Source organism: Acanthisitta chloris, unplaced genomic scaffold (assembly GCF_000695815.1).
Source record: "Acanthisitta chloris isolate BGI_N310 unplaced genomic scaffold, ASM69581v1 scaffold1686, whole genome shotgun sequence".
Classification (NCBI taxonomy): domain Eukaryota; kingdom Metazoa; phylum Chordata; class Aves; order Passeriformes; family Acanthisittidae; genus Acanthisitta; species Acanthisitta chloris.
Genome location: NW_008677431.1, coordinates 32,401 through 54,824, shown reverse-complemented (window position 1 = coordinate 54,824; position 22,424 = coordinate 32,401). Strand labels below are relative to the sequence as shown.

Below are 22,424 nucleotides of genomic sequence, written 5' to 3'. Positions count from 1 at the left end.
ACACAGAGGGCAGAACAGGGGACATTGGAGAATGCCCAGAGCAGAGCAAGCGACATTGGAGAGCACAGCTGGGATTTGCTGAGACTTGTGAGAAGTGCAGGGTGAGATTTTGAACAGGTATGAAATTTGAGTTGGTAAATGAGATAACTGTGAATTTTAAGAAGTGTGGTCTAGCTGAGTGGTTTAAATTGTTGGTTCTTCATGTCACAGCTGACCTGTTGAGCTTGTGGCCTCTTTGCCTGTGCAGGGTGGGACAGTGAGAGTTTGGTCTTTGGTCCTTCCTGTGCTGAGCTCCCCAGAGCTGGAGGCAGCACTGTGGGTAGGTCTCACCTGAGCAGAGCAAGGGGGACAGAATCCCCCTGACCTGCTGCCCATGCTAAAACCACAGCTGTGGACCACAGTCCTGCACCTTGTGAGCTCCAGGGCTGCAGCCACCACAAATTAAGGCCATGTAATGAGATTTCTGCATCCCTGGCTCTGCTTGATTTCTCGCTGATGTGATGTGATGATTTCTGATGATATGTTACTATTTTTAGCCGTTTTCTTCCTTTGCAAGAGGCAGGAAAGCAGGAAGCCGAGCAATCCGCATTGTACCACTGCTCTTCAGAGCAATCGGCATTCTTCAGCCTTAAGATGATTTTATGCTAGATATTTTCCCTGTAAAGACGAGTGTGTGAGCCATTGTTGTTTGCTGTAATCCTGGGTTATTACAGACCAGTGATCCTGCTTGAAATCCAGGGATAGAGCCTAGCAGAAAAAGAAAAATCCATGTGACATATTTTTATATATAGCTGTTTCATACTCCAGTTCTCTTAGATCACTGAAGTGATTAACTCTTTCATTGTTCCTAATCAGAAATTATTCTTTGAAAGTAATTGTAGAGGCTCTGGAAAAAAAATAATATTAATGCTGTTGTCAGCCTTGATATTTAGAACTCCTGGGAGTGGGGGCTGCTTCTGCTTCCAGTGCACCCACTGCTTTGTCATAGTGGGAGCCAAAAAAAAAGAACCCAAAAAAGCTGTTGTTCTTAACCATCAGTGGAATTCTATAGTCCTTTTGGTCTTCACTGCATCTCCATACAGCTGGACATGGGAGCTGTGAATCCCTGAGCTGGGGAGGCTGAGCTTAGCTCCATGCAGTGAAACCATCAGGGAAATCCAGTCACAGCACCTGGCCCTGGGAATGAGAAACCCCTGAAATCAAGGGCAGCTACAGCAGCAGGCTCAGCCTGGGATGCTACACCAGCACCAGGTTTTTTTCTTGCCTCTTGGCAGCACTGAAGTGCAAGAATGCAGTCAGCAATTTGCAATGTAGTTTTAAAATTCAGTACTCTGAGCATTGGGATTGTGGCACAGTGCTTTGTAGATAGTGTGTTTCGTTATTTTAAGATGCATTTAAAAAGACCATAAGGCTGTGCTGTTTGGTTGTTTGATTTTCTTTTCCTCCTGCTTGGCTTCCCACTGCCAGAGTGGTCAGAATAGTACAGTTCCAATGACCTCTGGATGCAGATGCTGCAGATTCTACTCTTGCTTCATTAGAAACATAAATATTTAACAGGAGCATAGAGTGACAGAATGGTTTGGGTTGGAAGGGACCTTAAAGCTCATCCATTTCCACACCTGGCCATGGCAAGGTGTGGAAATGGATGAGCTTTAAGGTCCCTTCCAACCCAAACCATTCTGTCACTCTATGCTCCTGTTAAATATTTATGTTTCTAATGAAGCAAGAGTAGAATCTGCAGCATCTGCATCCAGAGGTCATTGGAACTGTACTATTCTGAGGCCAGAAATGTGGATTTGGTTCCTGTGAATATTCTTTGCCCTTAGGAAATCTTGTTGGTTTGAGTTAGCATCCAGAGCTGTGGAGCTTCATCTTTGTGTATCAAACAGCTGTGCAGCTTTTAGGTAGGATTGGCTGGGCACAGGCTCAGATGAAAATCACGAGGAGCAAGATTAAACCAGAGGGGTTCTTTTTATTTATTTATTATTTATTCTCTTCTGTTACAACTGGGTTCGGTGCTTTGTGTAAATATTGCAGCCAGAAGATGTTCTGATGGGTAGGAGAATTACGAGTTAGTGTCTTCTCTGCCTGGTTATTTTTTAGGAGGTTTAAAGGGTTGGGGTGATATGTTGGTTCCTCTTCAATTTAATGAGAAATCCTCACAGCTTCAGCAGGGCCAGGATTGTATCCCCCCTCTGAAAGAAATGGAAAAAACGAAATGCCTGTGGATGTTTCTTTACTGAGTTGCATTCACACAATGACATGTGCTTGGGTTTGGAGCATGTCTGCCTCTGGGAGCCTGATTAATCCAAAAAATTTCAAAACTTGAAACACTTTTTCCAGTTTGTGTTCTCCTGCCCCAGTATGAATTTCCAGCACCACGGGAAGGCAGGGTTTGGTGTCTGTGTAGCCAGGGGTTTGTTGTGTGCTGGGGATGCTCTCAGCAGGTTGAGTTTGGGCAGGAGAGAGGCTGGAGCCAACTGGCTGCTCATCTGGCCACCTTCAGCTACAGGCCACGAGCCACAGCTTGAGCCCCAGGCACTTTGGGTGCCTGTTTTCCCCAAACTTCTGGCACTGCATAGTTGTGCTTGTGGATGTGCTCATATCCCTGAGCAAAGTCAGTTTAATCTCTGCTGCTTCTAGTGGCTAGTGAGGCTTTTCCCTGGATGCTGTATGGCTGCAGGCTTACTGGGGAAGAATAAAGCCTGCCTGGATACCCTGGTGAGAGCTCACTGGTGCCATGAAGGATGAGGAGCAGTGACAGTGACAGCTCCAGCAGGAGCACCTTCGTTGGGCACAACCCTGCAGGAATCCTCTCCTTCTTATCCCGCTGTGGTGGCCACTCACTCCACTCTGGATTTGGGACTTTTTCTGCTCACAGAGCTTGTGATGCACAGGGAGAAGCTCAGGTGAGGTGGGTCCTGATGTGGGAGCAGGGAGAAGGTGCTGCAGAGCCAGGGAGCAGGATGAGCCCTCAGGCTCCTGCACAGAACACTGTCCTTGGATCCCAGCACTGGGATGGGCTCTCCTGCATTGCTTTTATCCGAGATGATGCTCTGCCCCTCAACACTTAGGGCACTATTAATTTTTAATATTGTTGTCTCCATGTCTCTTTCTTTTCCAAGTAGTTAATTGATTTCTAGTTTTATGTTTCTTTGATTACTTTTAGGTTGCAGAATAGACAGGGCTGAGGAAGAAGACTGAGCCATATTTGTAGAAGACTTAATCTTTCAATCAGTTTCCTCTGAATTAAACCAAAACAGCAGTAGCAAATCCAGGAATCCTATTAAAGGTGACCTACATAATGGGAATAAAATTGGGCTTGTAGCTTCTTTTGCTTCCTAATTTACTGTCAAGAAATCTGTGAATGTTTTCCTTAATGTCTATTCATTGTTATTGCTGCTAACCCCCTCACTCCTGCCTGGCCAGGGTGGGGAAGTGGGAGCAGGAGGGTGGTGAAAGCTGAGCCACTGTGGTGTGAGGAGGATTTGCTCCTTGACTGTAATTAAAAGGGTTTGTCAGTAGAGCTTTAGCACAGAGTGATTCCAGCAAAACACTCTGAGGAGATGGAGATTATACCAGGAAAAGGCTCTTTGTTGGGGTAGCATCCATCAGCCTCCAAATGGAGCAAGTGGAACTGCTGCTCCTCAGCTCTGTGGCTCAGTGTTTCCCCTAGGATTCCTTTTTCTGTTTTGCTCCTTCTGAAATTTTATTGTTGTTCTGGAAAAGATTTCAGGAATAAATGAAACAAATTTACCAAGCAGGTTGTTTTATAGATCTCTCACAATCCCTAAAACAGGTTGCTGGGTGAGTGACTAAGGGATTTCAATCTTAATTGACATCTCAGAGGAAAAAACCTTAAAAACCTAAACCCTTGTACAGTCAATTGTGTAGTAATTTTAATTAAACAGTGTTTAGCCTCTGAGGCAACTCCTTTATAGTGGCTGAAAGGTATTGGCATTGCTGGTATTTTTAGAAAATACTATGCAAAACAACCATAAGAGGAAAAAACCCCAAACCCTGACTACAATAAATTTGGCAGGAAGGAGAATAAAGCCCAGTTAGAGATTAAAGGTACTGCAGAACACCAAGTGCAGGGAAAGGAGATGTGGCTAAAGTGCATTTGATTGTTTCTATAAATACAGGTATGTAGGAATGCAAACTGAGTCACTGCTCCCAGGAATTTACTGAGCAGTTTAAAAGTCTGCAGGAATAATAAATGATGTGGCTTTCAGTCAAGTGCAGAGAGAGGATCCAGTTCCTAATGTTGGCTCCAATGTCCCTGCTTAAAATTCCAGTAAAAGCAATAGGGAATGTGCACGGTGCTTATACCAAGGGTGCAGCTGGGTACTGTGTGGATTGGTTCACGTGCAGAATTTAACAAAGTAATCTTACTGTGCTTTAAATGCATTTGTTTCACTGGGAATCTGTGCCAAAAGTGATCAGACTCTGTCTCTTTGGAGTACAACAAGGCTTTACTTTGTTAGCTTGAAATTCCCATGCCCTCCTGAGCAGAGATGTTCGTGGAGAGAACACTTTCCCCATGCAGAGGACAGAGGCAGGAGGAGAGGGATTTTCCTCCCCAGTATCCATGCTTTTAGCCAGGGGAGGTTTCACCAGCCAATGTGCATGTGCTGGTGAATCTGTTGGGGCTGAACCTAAGGAGGATTTGGTGAACACACGGGGAGGATGTGTGTGCTTAATAGAGCACATGCTCTCTGAGCCTCAGGGACTTTCCCACTAGGATGTGTGTGCTTAATAGAGCACATGTTCTCTGAGCCTTAGGGACTTTCCCACCAGTTTGTGCTGGGGTGGTACTAGAAGCAACTCAGTTTCTGAGTCTTAAGGTGTGGATTATGCCTTAGTGTTTTGTGCAGAAACCTCTGGTGACCACATATCACACAAGAACCAGGCTGGTCCAGGTGTATGCAGAGATGTGGAGATGCATTCACTGCCCAGGAACCCTGTTTAGTTCAAGTATTTCATTAGAGAACCTGTGGCTCCAGCTCCTATCAAGAGTCTTGTAATAGCCATTGACTGTAGTGGAGCTGAATGTTCCACGTGTTTTCTTTCTGCTCTGTGTGCTGGTGCCCATGGCAGGGAGTGACTAAAAGTTCAGGCACTGGAATAGGGAATTGCCCAGGGCGGTGGTGGAGTCACCATCCCTGGAAGTGTTTAAGAGACATCGGGATCTGGAGAATATGGTTTAGGGTTTCCAGCAGTGACAGGTTAATGGTTGGACTTGATGATCTTAGAGGTCTCCTCCAACCTTGATGATTCTGTGATTCTAGATACTATTGTGTGAATAACAGTACTTAGAAACTTTTATTTCCTATTTTGTAATTGATATTCTCTCGAATTTCTCTTTTTTTTTTTTTTGAGAGGAGAGGAAAAGTTATGTTGGGCAAACATGTAATCCTCATCTGTGCCTCCTTCTTTGCTTCTTCCCTATGCAGAAGTTCATAGAGTTTGAAGATGCACTGGAACAGGAGAAGAAGGAACTACAAATCCAAGTGGAACACCTTGAATTTCAGACTCGACAGCTGGAGCTGAAGACCAAAAACTATGCAGACCAGAGTAAGCAAAGCTGTACACACCAGACACAGTCATCCACATTGCCTTCCACACATACAGTGCTGCTTTAAAAATATTTTCATTCTTCCTGGTTTAATGTAATTCACACAAGGCCTGAAATGTGTGGTTATCCCTTATTTTGGTATAACATTCAGAATCTTCCAAAGAATGGGATATATCCACATTACTTCAGTTGAGGCTACATTGCTGCTCTTTTCTGGGCCAGGCTCAGTCTCTCCAGGTGCAAGATTTGGGCCTTTGGAGCCTGGTTTTCCATTTCTCCTGGTGCCTGAATAGAATCTTCCATTTAGTTCTCTTATAAACCATCACATATACTGGTTGGTTTGTTTGTTTATTCTTAAAAATGCTTCCTTAACCTGTGCAGCCATGGTTTGTTGACTGGCATTCCCCTCAGGGTGTGTTGGTGTTTTGCTCAGTACTCCTGCTCCTCTAGTAGCCAGAAGTACTGATCCCAGAGAGATCAGTTGGAGGTTCCTGTGGAGTGGTGACAATGTGGTGCTGGGAATGTACTGTCTAGTGGCACCTGGACTTGCTGGATCAGGGGTGGTGGAGAGAGCCACAGAGCTGGGATAACACAGCAGGGAGAAACCTGTGTGTGCAAATGCAGAAGACACACAAGTTTGGTCCCAAAGCAGCATCAGTCATCTGGGATGGGACTTCACATCCCAGAATGTTGTCAAACTAAGACACTTACTGGGCACTGGGCTACTGCTGGAAAATCTCTGTGGTTTTATCGCACTTACTGCACAAAACTGATGGTGTTGGGAACATGCAGGTACCCAGGAACTGAGTTTGGAATGAAGACCAGATCCCAGAGTGAGCATTATTCTGGTTTGGTTTGTTTTATTCAGTGGGTATAAATAAATTTCTAACAAGTTAGGCTTTATTTCTCAAACAGTTCCTCTTGAAAGCCCAGTGTGTGTTAGCTGATGGTTGGGATCTTCTCTTGGCAGTTTCTCGACTGGAGGAACGTGAATCAGAAATGAAGAAGGAGTATAATGCTCTGCATCAGCGTCACACAGAGGTAGGATATCATCTCATTATCTCTCAATAAACCCTTTGTCTGTCTCTACAGTTATGCCAAATAATTCAGCTTTGCTGTCTACAGCCTGTGAACTTTGGGATCATCAAAAATACCTGAAGATAAGGTGTAAAGAGGGTGGAGCCAAGCTCTGTTCAGTGGTGCCCAGTGACAAGACTGGAGACAACTGGCACAAACTGGGACACAGAAGGTCCCTCTGAACATGAGTGAGAACTTCTTTACTGGGAGGGTGATGAGCACTGGAACAGGTTGTCCAGAGGTGTGATGGAGTCTCTATCCTTGGAGATACTCATGAGCCACCTGGACATGGTCCTGGGCAGCCTGCTCTGGGTGGCTCTGTTTGAGAAGGGGGTTGGACCTGATGGACCCCACAAGGTTCCTTCCACCCTCAGCTGTTTGGTGAGTGCCCCACTGCCTCCTTCCTCACTGCCAGCGAGCCTCCAGGAGATGTCTTGTGTTGCTTTTGGATGGCTCTTTTGTTATTCAGCTGAAGCAATTTCTGACACTTGTTTCCTGTCACATTTGCTGTTAGATTAGTCCTTTCACTTAAATAATCAGCTTAGAAGACAAGGAAATGTGGCAAAAAAAAAAAGGGGGTCTTAGAAATGAATGCTGTGGAAAATGAGACAAAAGCAAAAAATGAGTGTTTTCTTCTCCTCTGTTTGCCTCATGGATTTTTCTCTCCTCACAGATGATCCAGACCTACGTGGAACACATTGAGCGATCCAAGATGCAGCAAGTTGGGGGAAATAACCAAACTGAGGGCAGTGTACCTGGGAGAAGGTAGGGCCACGACCTCTCCATGTAACATGTGTCACCTGGGAACTTACACACTGAGTGTGCGTGTTTGAGAGAGAAACCAGAGCAGGACCTTTCCCTGGGGACATGGATTGTAGCTGAAGCTCTTTTTTAATGAGTTCTGGGTGAGTTGTGGGTATGTTTTTTAAGGCTTGATGAGGAGGAGCATTGTGCATTGTGTTACAAAGCTGAGGCTTTGTCACGCTGCTTTGGATGGAGCATCTGGAGAACGTGTTTGTATTCTCAGGTGGCATGCAAAGGTTATCTAGAGAATGGATGGAGGTGTTCAGTAGTGTGTGTATGTTTGTCTGTCTGTGTGTGGGGGATAGCCAGCAAAACTGTAGTATTAAATGCATTAGCCATTATAGGATGTTTCCCCCCCCCCCCTTGTTCCTTAAAAGGAAGCTTTCTGCCAGTCACTCATCCAGTAGACCTACTTATGTCCAAGAAATTGATTTTCCTCCCTCCCTGCAGTGTCTGGGTTCTGGCTAGTATTGGATTGTCTAAAATACAGAAATCAACTGAGGCAAAAAAACCCAAAAAACAAAGCTAGATGACAGCTTTTCTAGGCAGAAGAGACAGGCAGGAGGGGGGTGTAGAAAGCTAGAGAGGACATGGTGTAAAATGAACCAGGAATTGGTAGGTGTCCTTCTCTTTGTAAAATCTCCCTTATTAGATTATTTTTCTTCCTTGTCTTCTCCCCTTTGCAGTCTGGAACTCCATAGTGAGCTCCCACATCATGGTCTGAGTCTAGTGTTACAGCTGGAATGGGATAAGTGTGTTAGATTTGTTTCCCTCCCCACTCATCCTTTTGGAAATAGAAATGTATTTGTGGAAGTGCTTACCCAGAAAATTCTAAAAGTACTATAGGCAAAACCAAAATTTTAAAGGGTGGGTCCTATATGCACCTACCAACCTTGAAGTACAGAATCCTAGAATATCCTGAGTTGGAAGGGACCCACAAGGATCATTGAAGTCCAGCTGCTGGGTAGCTGGTAGAAATGGATTTTAATGAGATCTTCCTTCCCTGGCTTTCAAACAAGCTGATATTAATTGTGCTTTATGTTATCATTCAACAAAAGAGCTGCACAATGGAAAGTGTTACTGGTTATATCTGCAAGATTGCCATGCTCTGGAGTGAAGGGCAAACCTGTCATCAGGAATTGCCTGTTCATCCCAGGGAAGTGTGACATATTGCTAGTGTCCTTGGAGAGAAACTCTCTGAAAAGCCCTTGATGGGACTGTGATCCAAGTCTGTAGGAATTACCAGTGGGAAGTGGTGGTAGTTTTTCCTCCATTTCCACCTTTGTACTGTTTGTGTGTGTGTGTGTGTGTGTGTGTGTGTGTGTGTAGCTCTGTCTGTTGTGCTTGTGCACAACCACCTGAGAGAGGTGTGTTCCAGTGTCAGTGCACAGATGGAGGGGGGAACACCAGTGTCTGTGGATCTCGGTGTACTGGGGTGGGGGGACAGGCCCATGATGCAAGTTTGAGTGCCTTTATTGAAAATAAGTGGGACTGAGGAGAAGTTTGGGCAACAACTTTGAGGGGTGGGTTGGTGTATGAATGGCCATCCCAGGGGAGTGATGTACATGGTGCCCACTTCTCGTGGCGTGGGCTGTGTGCCCTGTGTGTGTGGCCAGTGCATGTTTGCATGTCATTTGCTCTCTAATGGTGGTTCTTTTTGTCTTGCTTCTCGTGGGGTTGCTGCTGTTTTGGCTGTTCTGTTTGTCACTGCAGTCATCGCCAGTCCTGGAGGAAAAGGTAAATCCTATTGCTGCATCTGAATTTTGTTAATCCGAGTGTTGGACGTTCCTGTGGAGTGGTGACAATGTGATGCTGGGAATGTACTGTCTAGTGGCACCTGTGCTGGTCTTACTGGTTCAGGGGTGGTGGAGGGAGTCACGGAGCTGGGATAACACAGCAGGGAGAAGCTTGTGTGTGCAAATGCAGAAGACACACAAGTTTGGTCCCAAAGCAGCATCAGTCATCTGGGATGGGACTTTCACATCCCAGAATGTTTTAAAAGGTCACAGATTCACAGACCCATAGAATCGTGACCTAGTAGGAGCAGATGTAAATGGCAGGTTACAGTCATAAATTGGGGTTTAGACAACCAGCAGTGGAATGTTTTCACTAAACCTTCAGCCAAGATGCCTTTTGAGTGGAAAGGAAAGGCTACAAGGAAAGTATAATCTCTGTCATATAGGAATCTGGGTTTGAGTCTATGGAAAGATCATAGAATCATTAAGGTTGGAAAAGACATCCAAGCTCAAGTCCAACTTTCTGCCAAATACCCTCTAGAATCATTAAGGTTGGAAATGACATCCAAGATCAAGTCCAGCTTTCTGCCAAATACCCTAATGGCCACTAAATCATGTTGCCAAGTGCCACATCCACATGCCTTTTGAATGCTTCCAGGGATGGTGACTCCACCACTGCCCTGGGCAGCCTGTTCCAATGCTTAACCACTCTTTGAGTGAAGGAATGTTCCCCAGTATCCAACCTGAACCTCCACTGGTGCAACTTGAGGCCACTTCCTCTTGTCTTATTGCTTGTTACCTGGAAGAAGGTTAATGATTTTGTGTCAGTGATCTCTGTTCCTCTAAAATCCAGTACTGTGCCTCCTTTCTAAGAGGGTTTGTCTACATCCAGTACTGTGCCTCCTTTCTAAGAGGCTTTGTCTATGAAACTTCCATATATGAGTCTTTAGTATCTTCAGGGAAGGATTTTATTGCAGATTGTCAAGAAAAGTTCTGGGCCATACTGGAAACACCTTTCTCCCTCTTTTTGCCCATCCAAGATAGGCCATGGCAAGAGTGGCCCTGACAGCAATGCAGCAGACTGTGGTGGCTGAGTGGTGCTGGGAGTAGGAAGGTTGAGCATGGTGGTTTTCTCCACTAACATTGTCTCCTCTGCTGGATGCTCCACCTCCATTCTTCCTAAAGGAGATAGTTGCTGCACCATCCCTGTGTTAGTGTATTTGCTGTCCCAGGGGCCATGGGTCCTGTGACAGTCATTTGTCATGGTCACAGTGAGATGGCTCTGCTGGTTTCCCAGTCTGGGCATCACACCCATGCTGGTGATTGGTACAGAAAGGCACGTGGAGGTGTGTGTTACTAACAGTGAGGTACAGAAGGACAGGTTTCATCACAATCCCCACTAATAAGCAGAAGCCCTGTGCAGGAGTAGGTGAGGTTCCATCATTGAACCTCAATGTGGGTGCATATCACACAGAGGGTCAGCTTAGTTCAGCTCTGCAGGGGCACTGGAGTCCACTGGAGATACTCCCAGTGTGGAGGTGTGCTCTGTCCCTGCAGACCTGCTTCCCTGCCACCAAACCTGTTGCCATGTTCAGCAAGCTGCTACCACAGCCTTTCCACCTCCACTGCTTGCTCTAGATTTTTCTCTCACTGAAGCTTGGTTTCAAAATCTGTGCCAGCTTTTCTGTTCAAATCAAGCCTGATGCTAGCAAGCCACCTGCAACTACCAGAACGAGAAGATGAGCAGAACACACTTACAAACACGTGACAATATGCATGAAGCATTTATTTACACCTGTGTTTCATTTAGTTGTGAGTGCATTGCAATATGGATATGGATCAAAGAGTACAAGTATTCACTTTCTTAATATTGGAAGTGATCCAAACCCCTCTGGCTCCTGTTGTTGGAGCTCACCAGAAGTACCATGCAGATGACTCTTACTGAAAAGCCTCATTCCTCACCCAACCATCACATCTATGGAAGCTTTTATTTTTTGCTGTGGGAGTGGTTTGCTGGGGCTTGTTTTTCTGCAGTACTTTTGTTTCTCAGAAGAGACACTGACTTAAATTGGCTGGGGGTTCCCTGCACTTTGGTGTTCCCACAGATTTCTCATACTGCTGGAGCAGTCAGTTGTGGTCACTGATGCCCTCCCTCTGAGAGTCTCCCCAGGAGGAGCAATGGCTCTGGCAGTAGCACCATGGGACTGGGCAGCCAACAGCAGAGCAGTGTGGGACTTGGCTGTTCATACAGCTGCAGTGAGGGGAAGGGGTGCAGTCCATTTTCTGGTGACTGGTGTTTCACATATACTAGTGTGCTGTTTGTTTTCTGTCAGAACCTTGTACACAGCTAACAGATGTTTTCCCCTCTCTCTCTCTCTCTCTCTCTGTTTCTCCCTTTAGCAGGAAGGAACGTCCCAACTCCCTGAATGTCTTCCCCCTGACTGATGGCATGGTACGTGGGCAGATAGGGGCCAAGACCGTCCCAACACTGGACCACTGGCACCTGAGTGACCTCGGCCAGCTGCAGTCCAACTCCAGCTACAAGGTTTTCTAGACCATCACAGAGCAAGGGTTTCCCACTCTCCTGCTGTCAATAACATCCCACATTTTCATTAAGCTGGAGACCAATCTGTGTCCATAACCCTTTGCAGCCTCTGCCTGTGTGTTCACTCCCGTGGTAGCTGTGCTGGAGGTGGGAGGATATTCTTCTGCAGATCTGGCATATGGTGCGGGAAGGATTTGACACAGCTCCTCATGCTGCTTGTCTCAGGGATAATCTCCTTTACTTGGCTGGCCCCAAGTTGAGAGGGATGTGTGGGGAGGCACTTAGGGATTGAGGCAAGAGAAATCCTTCACTTTTTAATATCTTGTTTGGGAGAGGACATGGTGGAACCTGTCCCTTCTCTCCCCTTCGTAAGAACAATGCTTCTCCAGCTCAGGTGGTACCAGGCATTGGGTTGTACTTAGCCTCCAGTGTTTGTCTTTTTTGACTGATTGCTGTCCTGGCCTTCCTGTCTTCACTAAAAAGGGCTCCTCATCCTCTCTGGATGCCCAAGTCTTGCACTGTGCTTAAAGGTCTTACGTTCCTCCTATACCTAGTCAACTGCTCTAGACTTGCATTATCTACTTTCAGTACAGCTGTCACCATCACTGTTCTGCCATCTGACCAGGGTATCTGAAACCCTCACAGCATTGCAGCTGCACTGGAGCAGCTCACTGTGCTGCCTGAGGCTTCTGCTGCTCTGCTCTGCCCTCCAGGGTGCTCTGCTCTGCCCTCCAGGGTGCTCTGCTCTGCCGTTCGGAGACTGGCCTGAGCCCAAGCCCAGGTGGTGTGTTCTGAGCTGACAGCTCTCTGCATCTGTTTGCAGGTTAGGCTCTACATTGTGACCCACATTTCCCATGAGCTGTACCTGTAGATTTTGCAAAGTCTTTTGTGCTCAGGATCCCACCAAATTCCTCTCTTTGAATGATGTTCCACAAATGCCTGGTGACAGGTTGTGTTAGCTGCTGGTGTCTCTGCCAAGCTTAGCTCATGCTGTGTCCACCAGTATCTCACACAGCTTCTGCTCTACTTTAAAAGTGTCTGATAAAATTTGCCTTCCCTCTGCCTGCAATTCGTAGGTGTTTTATGTGTCACGTGTAAGGACTGGTATCCTTTTGAAAAGTCGTGAATGGCTGATCCTATAAAGTACATTGAGGCAGTAAAGGCAAAGAGGAGACAAAGAAAGAAACCCCCAGCTGGATGTACCCATTGTGCATGTCCTCAGGGTCCGTGGATGGGCTTTGGCCTGAGGGACTCTGCAGCAGTGGCCTCCTTGATGCATAGCACAAGAAACTTAGACAAATTCACCTTTTTCTCAGAAAACAAAGCAGCAACTTATTTTTTTTAGCACTACCTGTGTAGAGTGAGCAGGCCTAGCACAGCACAAACCTCAGCACTCCATCAGCTCTTTGTCATAATGGCAGCTGGAAATACAGAAGATGTGTGGGTGGGGTGGAGGTTGTTCTTGGAACCCAGTCCTCACTGTAGTGGGAAATATAGCAACTCACAGAATGCCATTCAGGTCCTACAGTCATTTCTGGAGAGCTCTGCCTGGAATTAGGGAATAGCTGTGCCACAGTGCAGTACCATAATTAAGGATGGTGGAAATGAGGACAAAGCATGAATGTGCTTCTACATACTAGTACTGTGCCAAAACAACCAAAATGCAGAGAGCCCAGCCCAGCTCTGGAATCAGTTATTCCCTGGGCTCTCCAGGCCGTGCAGGACTCTGTGGTGTGAACAGGCCCTCGAGCTCTCCAGCGATCAGGCTGGACAGCAGGGGTCAGTTTGTAGAGAAGGGTTGGGAGGATACTGGGGTTAGTTCCATCTTCCACAGCCTTGCTAAGGTGTCATCCCTTAGATGTTCCCTTTGCAGAACTTGTGAAAGCTGTTGAGTGGATGTCCCTGTAACCCAACATCTGCAACATCTGCATTGCAGGGGAATGCAGCAGGGACATAGATCCATGGGAAGCTTTGGTGTCAAAGTTCAGGTAATGGAGGATGTTGTGCTGCTGGCAGGGAAGAAGTCCTGCATAGCGGTTGGAGTTAGGTGATCATTAAGATCCCAAACCATTCTGTGGTTACTGACTGGATCTCTTAGTGATTCGGTGATGGTATCAGGCAAAAAAAAATAAAAATCCATTTCTGGTTCCAAGAAAGCTCTGTGCAGAAATAGCAGTGTGCTGCTCCAAATGTATCTGATGAGCATTGCTGGAATTTGTTGGTCCTTGTTAGGGAGACTCAGAGTGAGATGGATGGTCCAGTGGAGCTAGGGAGCTTGTGCTGTGGAAGGTTTGTGTCCTGGAGGATTTCCTGAGTATGGAGCAAAGCTGTGAATAAATAAAAGGTATGATTGACTGACTTGCTAGATGTGCCATTTGGAATGGAGATTTTCCTCCTGCAAGCTTCTTGCACACTCTGTGACTGAAACTTCTCTTACCTCGTCTGCATGACTGAGATCTCAGCAATGTGGCTCATGCCTCTTCTTCAGAGCTCTGTGGTACTTGGCTGACATCACTGCACACACGCACGACTCTCCTTCCCAGTATGTACCTGACTCTTCTGACTAGTTTTCCTTCTTCACGGGGCCATACTAGAATTACATTTTAAGTGTCCTTGTTTACTTATTATTATGACTATTTTCTGTTTTAGTTCCTGTCATTTAATTTTTTGCGTTCAGTTGTACATTTATTTTACACAATGTTTTGGAGATGAAAGTCCTTAACGTTTTTGTTTTTATGTACTATGCTTTCAGTGTTATAACCATACAATTGTGGCTTCTCATGGTGACATATGACTGCTATGAATGTTGGGCCTTTGCAATGCATTTTGGAGGTCACTACTACACAGTTGATGTTTAGGAGGTTGACAGGTATGGCTGTAGGTAAGTGGTGGCTGTGGAGAGTCCTCTTTGGGTGAGCTATGGGGTTTGGAGAATACCTCCTGTGCTGTAGAGGAGAGCTGTGCTTTTAGTGCAATACTTAGCTTTAACAGAGCATTCAGACAACAGAAGGAAGATACCAGCCAAGACTAATAGAGCTTCTGGGCTGTGAAGAGGAGCACCTTGGTAGCATTTACATTTGGGAGGCATTTCTCCAGTGCAGGCTGGAAGGTTGATAAAGTATGTGTTCTAGGTAAATATAAAACATCTACAGCCAAAGGGTAAGCAAAAGACCAGGGTGATGCTCACTAGTGTGCTCTGGGTGAGGGCCAGGAAGTTACAGGATAGCTCTGATACAAATTTTGCCCTTTCATCTGACAGCAGTTTTGTTTGGGAAAAAGAGTTTTATGGTTGCTCTTCACACTCTTTGTCCCTTTGTACATCAGAAAGCACAGCAGGCAAACTGCAGTTGAGGTAGCCCAAAGCTTACTGGATCCTGTTTGTTCTTGAAAACCCCATTTGATTTTTCTTTTTTCTTTACATATTAGCAAAGTAGCTCCTGAACCAGGAATATGAAGTAGAGGTGGGAAGTGTGGTTTTCATATGTAGTGCAAAGTCCTCATCTGATCTCTTGATGCTAAAACCAGCAAATGTGTAGGGGAGATGGCTTGGATGTTCATGTGGGAATGTGGGTACTGTTTGGACTGACAATGCACAAACCATACGAAATGTGGATCACATTTAATGGTAAAGCCATTTAAACCCCCCTTAATTTCCAATATAAATGCACAGATGCAGTGTAAAACCTTTGACTTCCACAGTGCAGTGTGGCATTCTGAGATAAGCATACAGAGGCCAGTCTAATTAAAGGAAGATGTTAACAAGATTCCAGATTTGAAAAAAAAAAATGGCTGCAAAGGGTTAAGTCACCATTTTTTTCAGTCTTCTCACTCATCCCATTTTGAATTCTTTTGTCATGTTGTGAAGCTGTTGTTAGAACAAGAGAATGAGACTTCCAAATGAGTGAAGTGAAACAGCATCACAGCTCTGAGATTGGGGTCTGGGAGCAGCCTCTGAGCAGAACCAGGGTCTCTCTAGTGCTTGCACAGGAGGTGAGAGGCAAGTGGTGAGCTGGAAGTGGAGTCTGGAGGTGCAGGTGCTGATTGTCAGCTGCACCTAGCTGCAACTCCCTGTCACATACTGCACTCAGCATTAATTCTGTCACCTCCCTGTGGGCAGTAATTCGAGTGGGATGCTGTGAAGAGTAGGGAGATCTCTTTTGGGTCAGGTCACAACACTGGTCAGGGTATTTCTTGGCTGATTGAAGCTGTGCTGCTTTAACTGACAAACACAGCTCACAGTGTAAAGCCCTGCCAGAATGTCAAAGCCTCCCTGTTTCTCAGGAGGTTGTGGTAGAAGAAATGGGGTTGTATTGTCTGTAAATCCATGAGCCATTGTGCACATTCCATACTGGGAATCTCTTTATGTTGATTTGTCAGCTTTTTGAACTCTTGGGTTTTGTCATCCTGCCATTTGGAAGTGGGAGACCACACTTGTCTCTGCTGTGTTCTCAAGCTGGACCCATGCCTGGCTAGCTCTGTGTGAGGTGGTTGGGAAATGTAGGTCTGCAGTGCCAGCCAAGTCAGACCATCCCAGCTCGGTGTCTGCTTTGCTTCTGCAGTTTAGTGGCAAAACCACTTTGCTGTTCTCTCATCCAGATGTGCTGGTGGCTTACAGTAATGACATCAGCCAAGACCTCTAAAAGGCCACTTCAGATTCTTCCCAAGTGATATCTATGTTGCCTTCCACTCTTGGAAGGTGCTGGCCTGGCTTGACACAAGTGCCAAAGCCCTTCAGCTTCCACTTTGTCGGTGTGAGCTGCAGGTGCTTTTCACTTGCGGTAAGGCCACCTTTCCTGAGGTCACATCCTGATGTGATTTGTGAAGAACAATGTGAGTAGTGAAGGAGGAAGGATATCAGCCCTGTCACAGGTGGGATTTGCTTGCTGAGTTCAGCACGAGAACTTGCTGCTTGACTGTGGTGCCAGTGCCTGATGTCCCCAGCAAGCGCTGGACACGTAACTGGTACAACGAGCAAGAGCCCCATGCTCCATAATGCTTTAAGGCAGCCATACACCAACAAATGGGACATTAACTGAAATGTATAGCTGTGCTTTTCCCTTTCTGTTCTTCCCCCTCCCGGAATCACCGCAGTGTCCCCAGGATGAAATGTCCGAATCCGGACAGTCCTCGGCAGCTGCCACCCCAAGCACCACGGGAACCAAGTCCAACACTCCCACATCATCTGTGCCCTCTGCTGCTGTCACCCCCCTGAACGAGAGCATCCAGCCCATCAGTGAGTACACCAATGGCACCACCAAGAGCAATAAGAGGGCGCGAGAAAAGCGGAACAGCCGGAACATGGAAGTCCAGGTCACGCAGGAGATGAGGAATGTCAGCATAGGTATGGCAGCTCAACCTCAGGTACTTGGTTGGTAATATAATTGACTTCCCAGTGCTTGTGCCCCTCTGTTACAGGGAGAGGCTGGGAGTCTGCACTCTGTGGAATGTGGGGAAGGATGACTTGGGAAGGTCCATGTGTGAGACAGGGATAATTGGGTGTTAGCAAATTTTTAAAACATCAGTAATGTGAATAATTGCACAAATTCACAAGAAAAGAACAGGTTATCGAGTTCAGTGCCCTGCAGTGGCATCCAGCCATGTCATGGAACCTCCTCCATGAGCCAAGTCTCATCTTAGGCTGAGTATTTGGGAAACTGGACCTCATCGATATGACAGTTAAAAGCTTCGATTTAGTTTTCTGTCTGGATTTATTCATAAGTAATTTATATCCAGTTGTTCAAATGCCAAATTGGTCCGTGAGATTATTTACCCTTCTGTGTGTTTATCCCACACCCTAATGTGTTTAAAAATAACAAGTTTAGCTATTAGCCTCTTCATCATCTAAGAACACCCCAAAATCTTTGGAAGTTAGAGTTGTTTACTCTCCACTTCCCACAGTCCTTTAGTCATTTGAGTTCATGATTTCTTGTCAGGAAAGGCATCACCTAGGCTTTAGCACTAGACTGTTAAATAAATAAATGATGTAATAACAGGATAAAAGGCCCTTTCTGTGCTGTGCCCATGCAGTGTCTAAGCAGATCTTACCCTCGATTGTATTCAGACTCGCAGTGTCCATCAGAAATGAGAAGTGATCTGTTTTGCAGGTCATGAACTTGACATACAAAAGGACTGTAACACTAGCTGTAAGTCATTAGGAAAATCTGTGGGAGCACAGGAATGAGTGTAGGTCTCCAAGGTTGACATCTGAACCAGCTGCTTTTATTCCTGAGTTAGTCATAACTTCTGCTTCCTAAATAATAACTTGTTACTAAAGCAGAAATTCCTCTGCTAACAATCTCAAGGTGGTTCCTAACAAATTAAGACTATAAATCAACATACAACATCATTTGCTGTAGCATTGAATGAGGACTGCCAGGACTGAGTCCCACTCTCTATTTTCCTGGGGAGTGCCAGAGTCACAAATGTCCATCTGCCAGAAACTAGGGTAGTTGTCCTTAGCAGCCCATGGGTTCTGCACAGCAGCTGTGAGGCTGTGACCTGGCTGTGATCCTGGCCAAGGCAAGGCTGAGGACCTCTGCTATCAGAGAAGCTAAGCATGGATGTCAGTAGTTTCAATGCCTAATAAATATTTACCCTGATTTTTACAGCTGCTGCTTTACAAACTTGTTTACTATCAACAGCTTTTTTTTGGGTCAAAGTCATCTCTCTTTTGCATGTGTGCAACTGTGAGGTCACTGTGAATGTGGGAGACTTTTTTTCTTGGTGGGAGTATGATGTTGTGGATTCTGCTCAAGGCAGACTGTTGAGTCTTCCCTACGTGCTCTGCATGTTCAGCCTTTCAGCTGCTCCTTACCCCAATGCAAAATTAGCACTCCATGCTGAGAAGGAACTAACATACTTGAATTTCAATTATGTATTTTAGGCATCTGTAATTAAAATGTCTGTCAGTGATGCACGTGCTTTAGAGCTGAGCTACCAAAAAGTGTACTCAGAGGTGTTTGCAGAAAAGCTTCCCAGCTTGCTCAAATAAAGCCAAGGAAGGCTGTTGGTGTGAGACCTGCTGGGTGTGGATGCTTGTGAATGTTTTGTCTCCTAGCACGGATTTGGTGCCAGCTGGTGCATAATGCCAGCCTGAAAGAATCAAATCAACACTCCAGTTGTCATGGGCTTTGTGTGTTTGGCTACTGGCCATTTGGAAAGGTCAAAAATTGCACATCTAATGTTGCTGAGGGACTAATGGAATTCATAAATTAGGTCCTTAATACTTCAGGAATTCCTTGTTTGAACAGACACTGCTTGTTTAGAATAGGTGCAACTCTGAGCTTTTCAAGAGTTTGGTATCCAATAAATAGGATTTGGCAAGAGGAAGAGATTCCTTATTCTTTAAATAGTGGCTTTAGGCTGTGGGTTACACAGCAACCAGAGCAGATTTCATGGATTGGTTCTGCAGTCAAATTTCACTGTAGTGGATAGCTAAACCAGTGTAGACTTGAGAATTTGTATTGAAAAATTGTTTCTGTTAAAACTAAATAGTGCCAGTTCCTAACAACAGTAATCTCTGAGAAGCTGTACAGAAAATCATTGTGTTGCCTTTGATCTCAGCTCATGCTGCAGGGGCATGGAAGAGTTTTTACTGGCAGATAAAAAGGTTTTTTTGAAATTTATTTCAATGGATGAAGTATTTCTGCTTATCCCATTTTAGGGAGTATTCAGGGCAATGACCTTTGTGGTGCTCTGGTATGGTGTGGGGAGGGGGATTCTTATGGTCTTCCTGATCTGAAATCGTGAGAGCACCTTCAGCCACTCTCTGTTCTGATTTTAAGACTTTGAATATTGCACCATGAAATTTCCAAACCTTGATATTCAAAGCTGTGGAAGTCCCTTCAAGGGACACAATCCTGTGAAAATCCTGATCATATAGATGTATATGTACTGTCTTACCTAGGGATGGGCAGCAGTGACGAGTGGTCTGATGTGCAGGACATCATTGACTCTACTCCAGAGCTGGACATGTGCCAGGACCCACGTCTGGAACGCACGGGAAACAGGTACTGACTGTGACTTTGCCCTGTGTGCTCTGTCACTTGACTTCCTGAGGAATGGATGCTTTGACTGGCACTGAGCTCATGATGCAGCTGCTTGAGATAGTCCATATATTCTGCCCAGTGTCAGTATCAGAGGTCCTGACCTGCTTTGGGTTCTCCAGAGGGGCAGGTGATCTGCAACAGAGTCTGTCCAGCTGACTCAGGACTGGGATCGTTTGCCTTGCTGGGTCAGGGAGGATGGAGAGATGATGGAGCAACAGGTTTCAGTGCACTGAGGACCTCAACAGAGTTCTCAGAAGAATCATCAGACTTTTACTCAACTACTCTGCTGCTCTGGTCCCTATCCATCCATTTTGTGCTGAATTGGAGGCTCCCTAAAGGCTGTTAATTTTGGCACTATGATTCTCTGAGGCATTTATTAGTCTAGACTTAGTAGCCCAAGGTACCTTGATTCGTTTTTATGAAGGTTGGGTGGTTAATTTTACAGGATTCATCAACTTTTAATCTTGTCCAGTGGGTAATTTGGCACTACACTAGCAAAAATAATCCCCAAATTCTTTCACGTATGCAGAAGATAAATAGTACCCTGACAGAGTGAGGGCAAGATTGCCCCAAGGTCCTGGGCTGGGCTGGGTTCACCCTGTTGAGCACCCTCATTGAGAAGAGAAGGGTGAGAGCAGCAATAAAACCTGCATTTCTCAGCTGTGAAGCCACACACAGCTAAGCTCCCCTTGGAATATGTGGGTTGCATGGACTATTTTTAGGGTCAGGAGCAATCTAGGGAGTTGAAACAGCTCTGTGTGGGGAACACAAAAGTGACTGATGAGATCAGATCAAAAACTGGTCAAACCCAAGGGAAGGAAGGAAACAGAGAGGATTGATGCACTGGAGCTCTTCAGGCAGGAATTGCTGCTCCAGGTGGTGAGACTGAAAGGTGCAGGAGACACAGGCTGACTCAGGCTGTTGACAAGGTGTGTGCCACTCAGAGCAGAGTGCTTTTGTGGTACACACAGCTCTGAAAGCTGAGTGCTGGAGGGGAAGGTTCAGGCTGAATTAGGTCTCCAGGTCAGACACTGAGTGCTGGTTGCTCTTGTCACTTGCACTGGCTATCAGACCATGCATTGATCAACTGTGTTGCCATCACAGCACCATTTGTACCTCCTCAGTGCTCTCAGATGTCTGGGCAGCTGGAATTTTTCTGTAATTGAAAAACCTACTTTTTTTCCCCCCTTTTCTTTGCAATGTGCTGTAAGTGCAGTATCAGAGGCAGCTACTGCACTCCATTTATAACCTCCAGGCCTTAGCACCAAGATGATTCATGTAACAAAGAAGCCACACGACTTGACATCATCTCCATTGGTGCTGACCTTTCTGATAGATTGCTGGAAAAATTGCACAGCCTCTCTTCATGCTGGCTGAGGCTCCTCACACAAGGCAGGACACTGCAAAGTGTTTCTACACACATTAAGAGAATTTTTCAGAGTAGACAACCACAATCCCAGGGGTTACCTCACCCTTCCCTCCTGTAACAGCTGTTTGGTGTTTGAGCCATGAAGCTGTCAAATCTGTCCCTAATTCAGCCTGTGGTGAACTGGTGGAATGTGCTCTCAGGGTTTTGATTGCAACAGTCTGGGATGCTCAGTACTTCAAAGAGAAATGTTTGAGCTTAAGTGTTGCCAAGTAACAAGATGCCTTCTGGTTTTTTCCTTCCAACAACAGCCCAACACAAGGGATTGTGAACAAAGCATTTGGCATCAACACAGACTCCCTGTACCACGAACTTTCCACAGCAGGATCTGAGGTCATTGGAGATGTTGATGAAGGAGCAGATCTGCTAGGTAAAACCTTGGTAGAACCATTCTGTTTGCTCTGGTACAACGACGCCTGTATTAAATTTCCAGAAGCACTTAAATCCCTTTTTTCCCCCAGAACTTGGATGTTTAGCTTTTTTAAAAATGGCATGGAAATTGAGATAAATGTGACTGAAGCATGTACCTGCAGTGCAGTTGTGCTCAGCTGTGGGGTAACTTTTCTCTGGGTTGTCTTTAAGCACATAAGGTATTTTTCTGTAGGATTCTCCCACACAAATAGTTTGAATACAAAATTTGCTCCTTTTGCTTCCCACCCCAAAATTCTTCTCCCCAGTGACTTTATACTTGGAATAAAGAGTTTGTTTGAAATTTGGAAGAAAGTAACTCCTTTGGTTAAGTTTTCTAAGTTTAAATTATGTGGCAATATTACGGTCTGTATTGCAGTGTTTTCTTTTTTACAGTCAGCCTAAGAGAAGGAGGAACTCACTTTTTAGGCTGGGTTTGATAGAGTTTGTAGTAGCTGCAGCAGGGCTGTGTTCTGTTTTCCTGGCTGGGATTGCAGCAGTCAGAGAAGCAGCTTTGCCTCATGGAGCACTCTGAGCCCTCTCCATACCTTTTTATATTGGACTCTTGAGTGTCTAGACCTTAATTCCTGACAGAGTCAGCCTAAGAGAAGGAGGAACTCACTTTTTAGGCTGGGTTTGATAGAGTTTGTAGTAGCTGCAGCAGGGCTGTGTTCTGTTTTCCTGGCTGGGATTGCAGCAGTCAGAGAAGCAGCTTTGCCTCATGGAGCACTCTGAGCCCTCTCCATACCTTTTTATATTGGACTCTTGAGTGTCTAGACCTTAATTCCTGACAGAAGCATGT

The 22,424-nt window shown here is 45.6% G+C and overlaps 1 protein-coding gene across 1 annotated transcript in view; it reads left to right on the top strand.

Annotated features, from left to right (window-relative positions):
- Positions 1-5,452: 5,452 nt before the first annotated feature.
- The window catches only part of MAPK8IP3 (mitogen-activated protein kinase 8 interacting protein 3), a 44,347-nt gene continuing 27,375 nt past the window's right edge, over positions 5,453-22,424 (top strand). Inside the window, exons 1-9 of the mRNA XM_009076487.1 lie at positions 5,453-5,577; positions 6,549-6,619; positions 7,329-7,420; positions 9,173-9,196; positions 11,596-11,647; positions 14,493-14,621; positions 16,832-17,081; positions 19,647-19,749; positions 21,466-21,584. Of these exons, the coding sequence (XP_009074735.1) occupies positions 16,847-17,081; positions 19,647-19,749; positions 21,466-21,584 (457 nt within the window). The 5' untranslated portion in view covers positions 5,453-5,577; positions 6,549-6,619; positions 7,329-7,420; ... (2 more) ...; positions 14,493-14,621; positions 16,832-16,846. The remainder of the gene's footprint in view (positions 5,578-6,548; positions 6,620-7,328; positions 7,421-9,172; positions 9,197-11,595; positions 11,648-14,492; positions 14,622-16,831; positions 17,082-19,646; positions 19,750-21,465; positions 21,585-22,424) is intronic.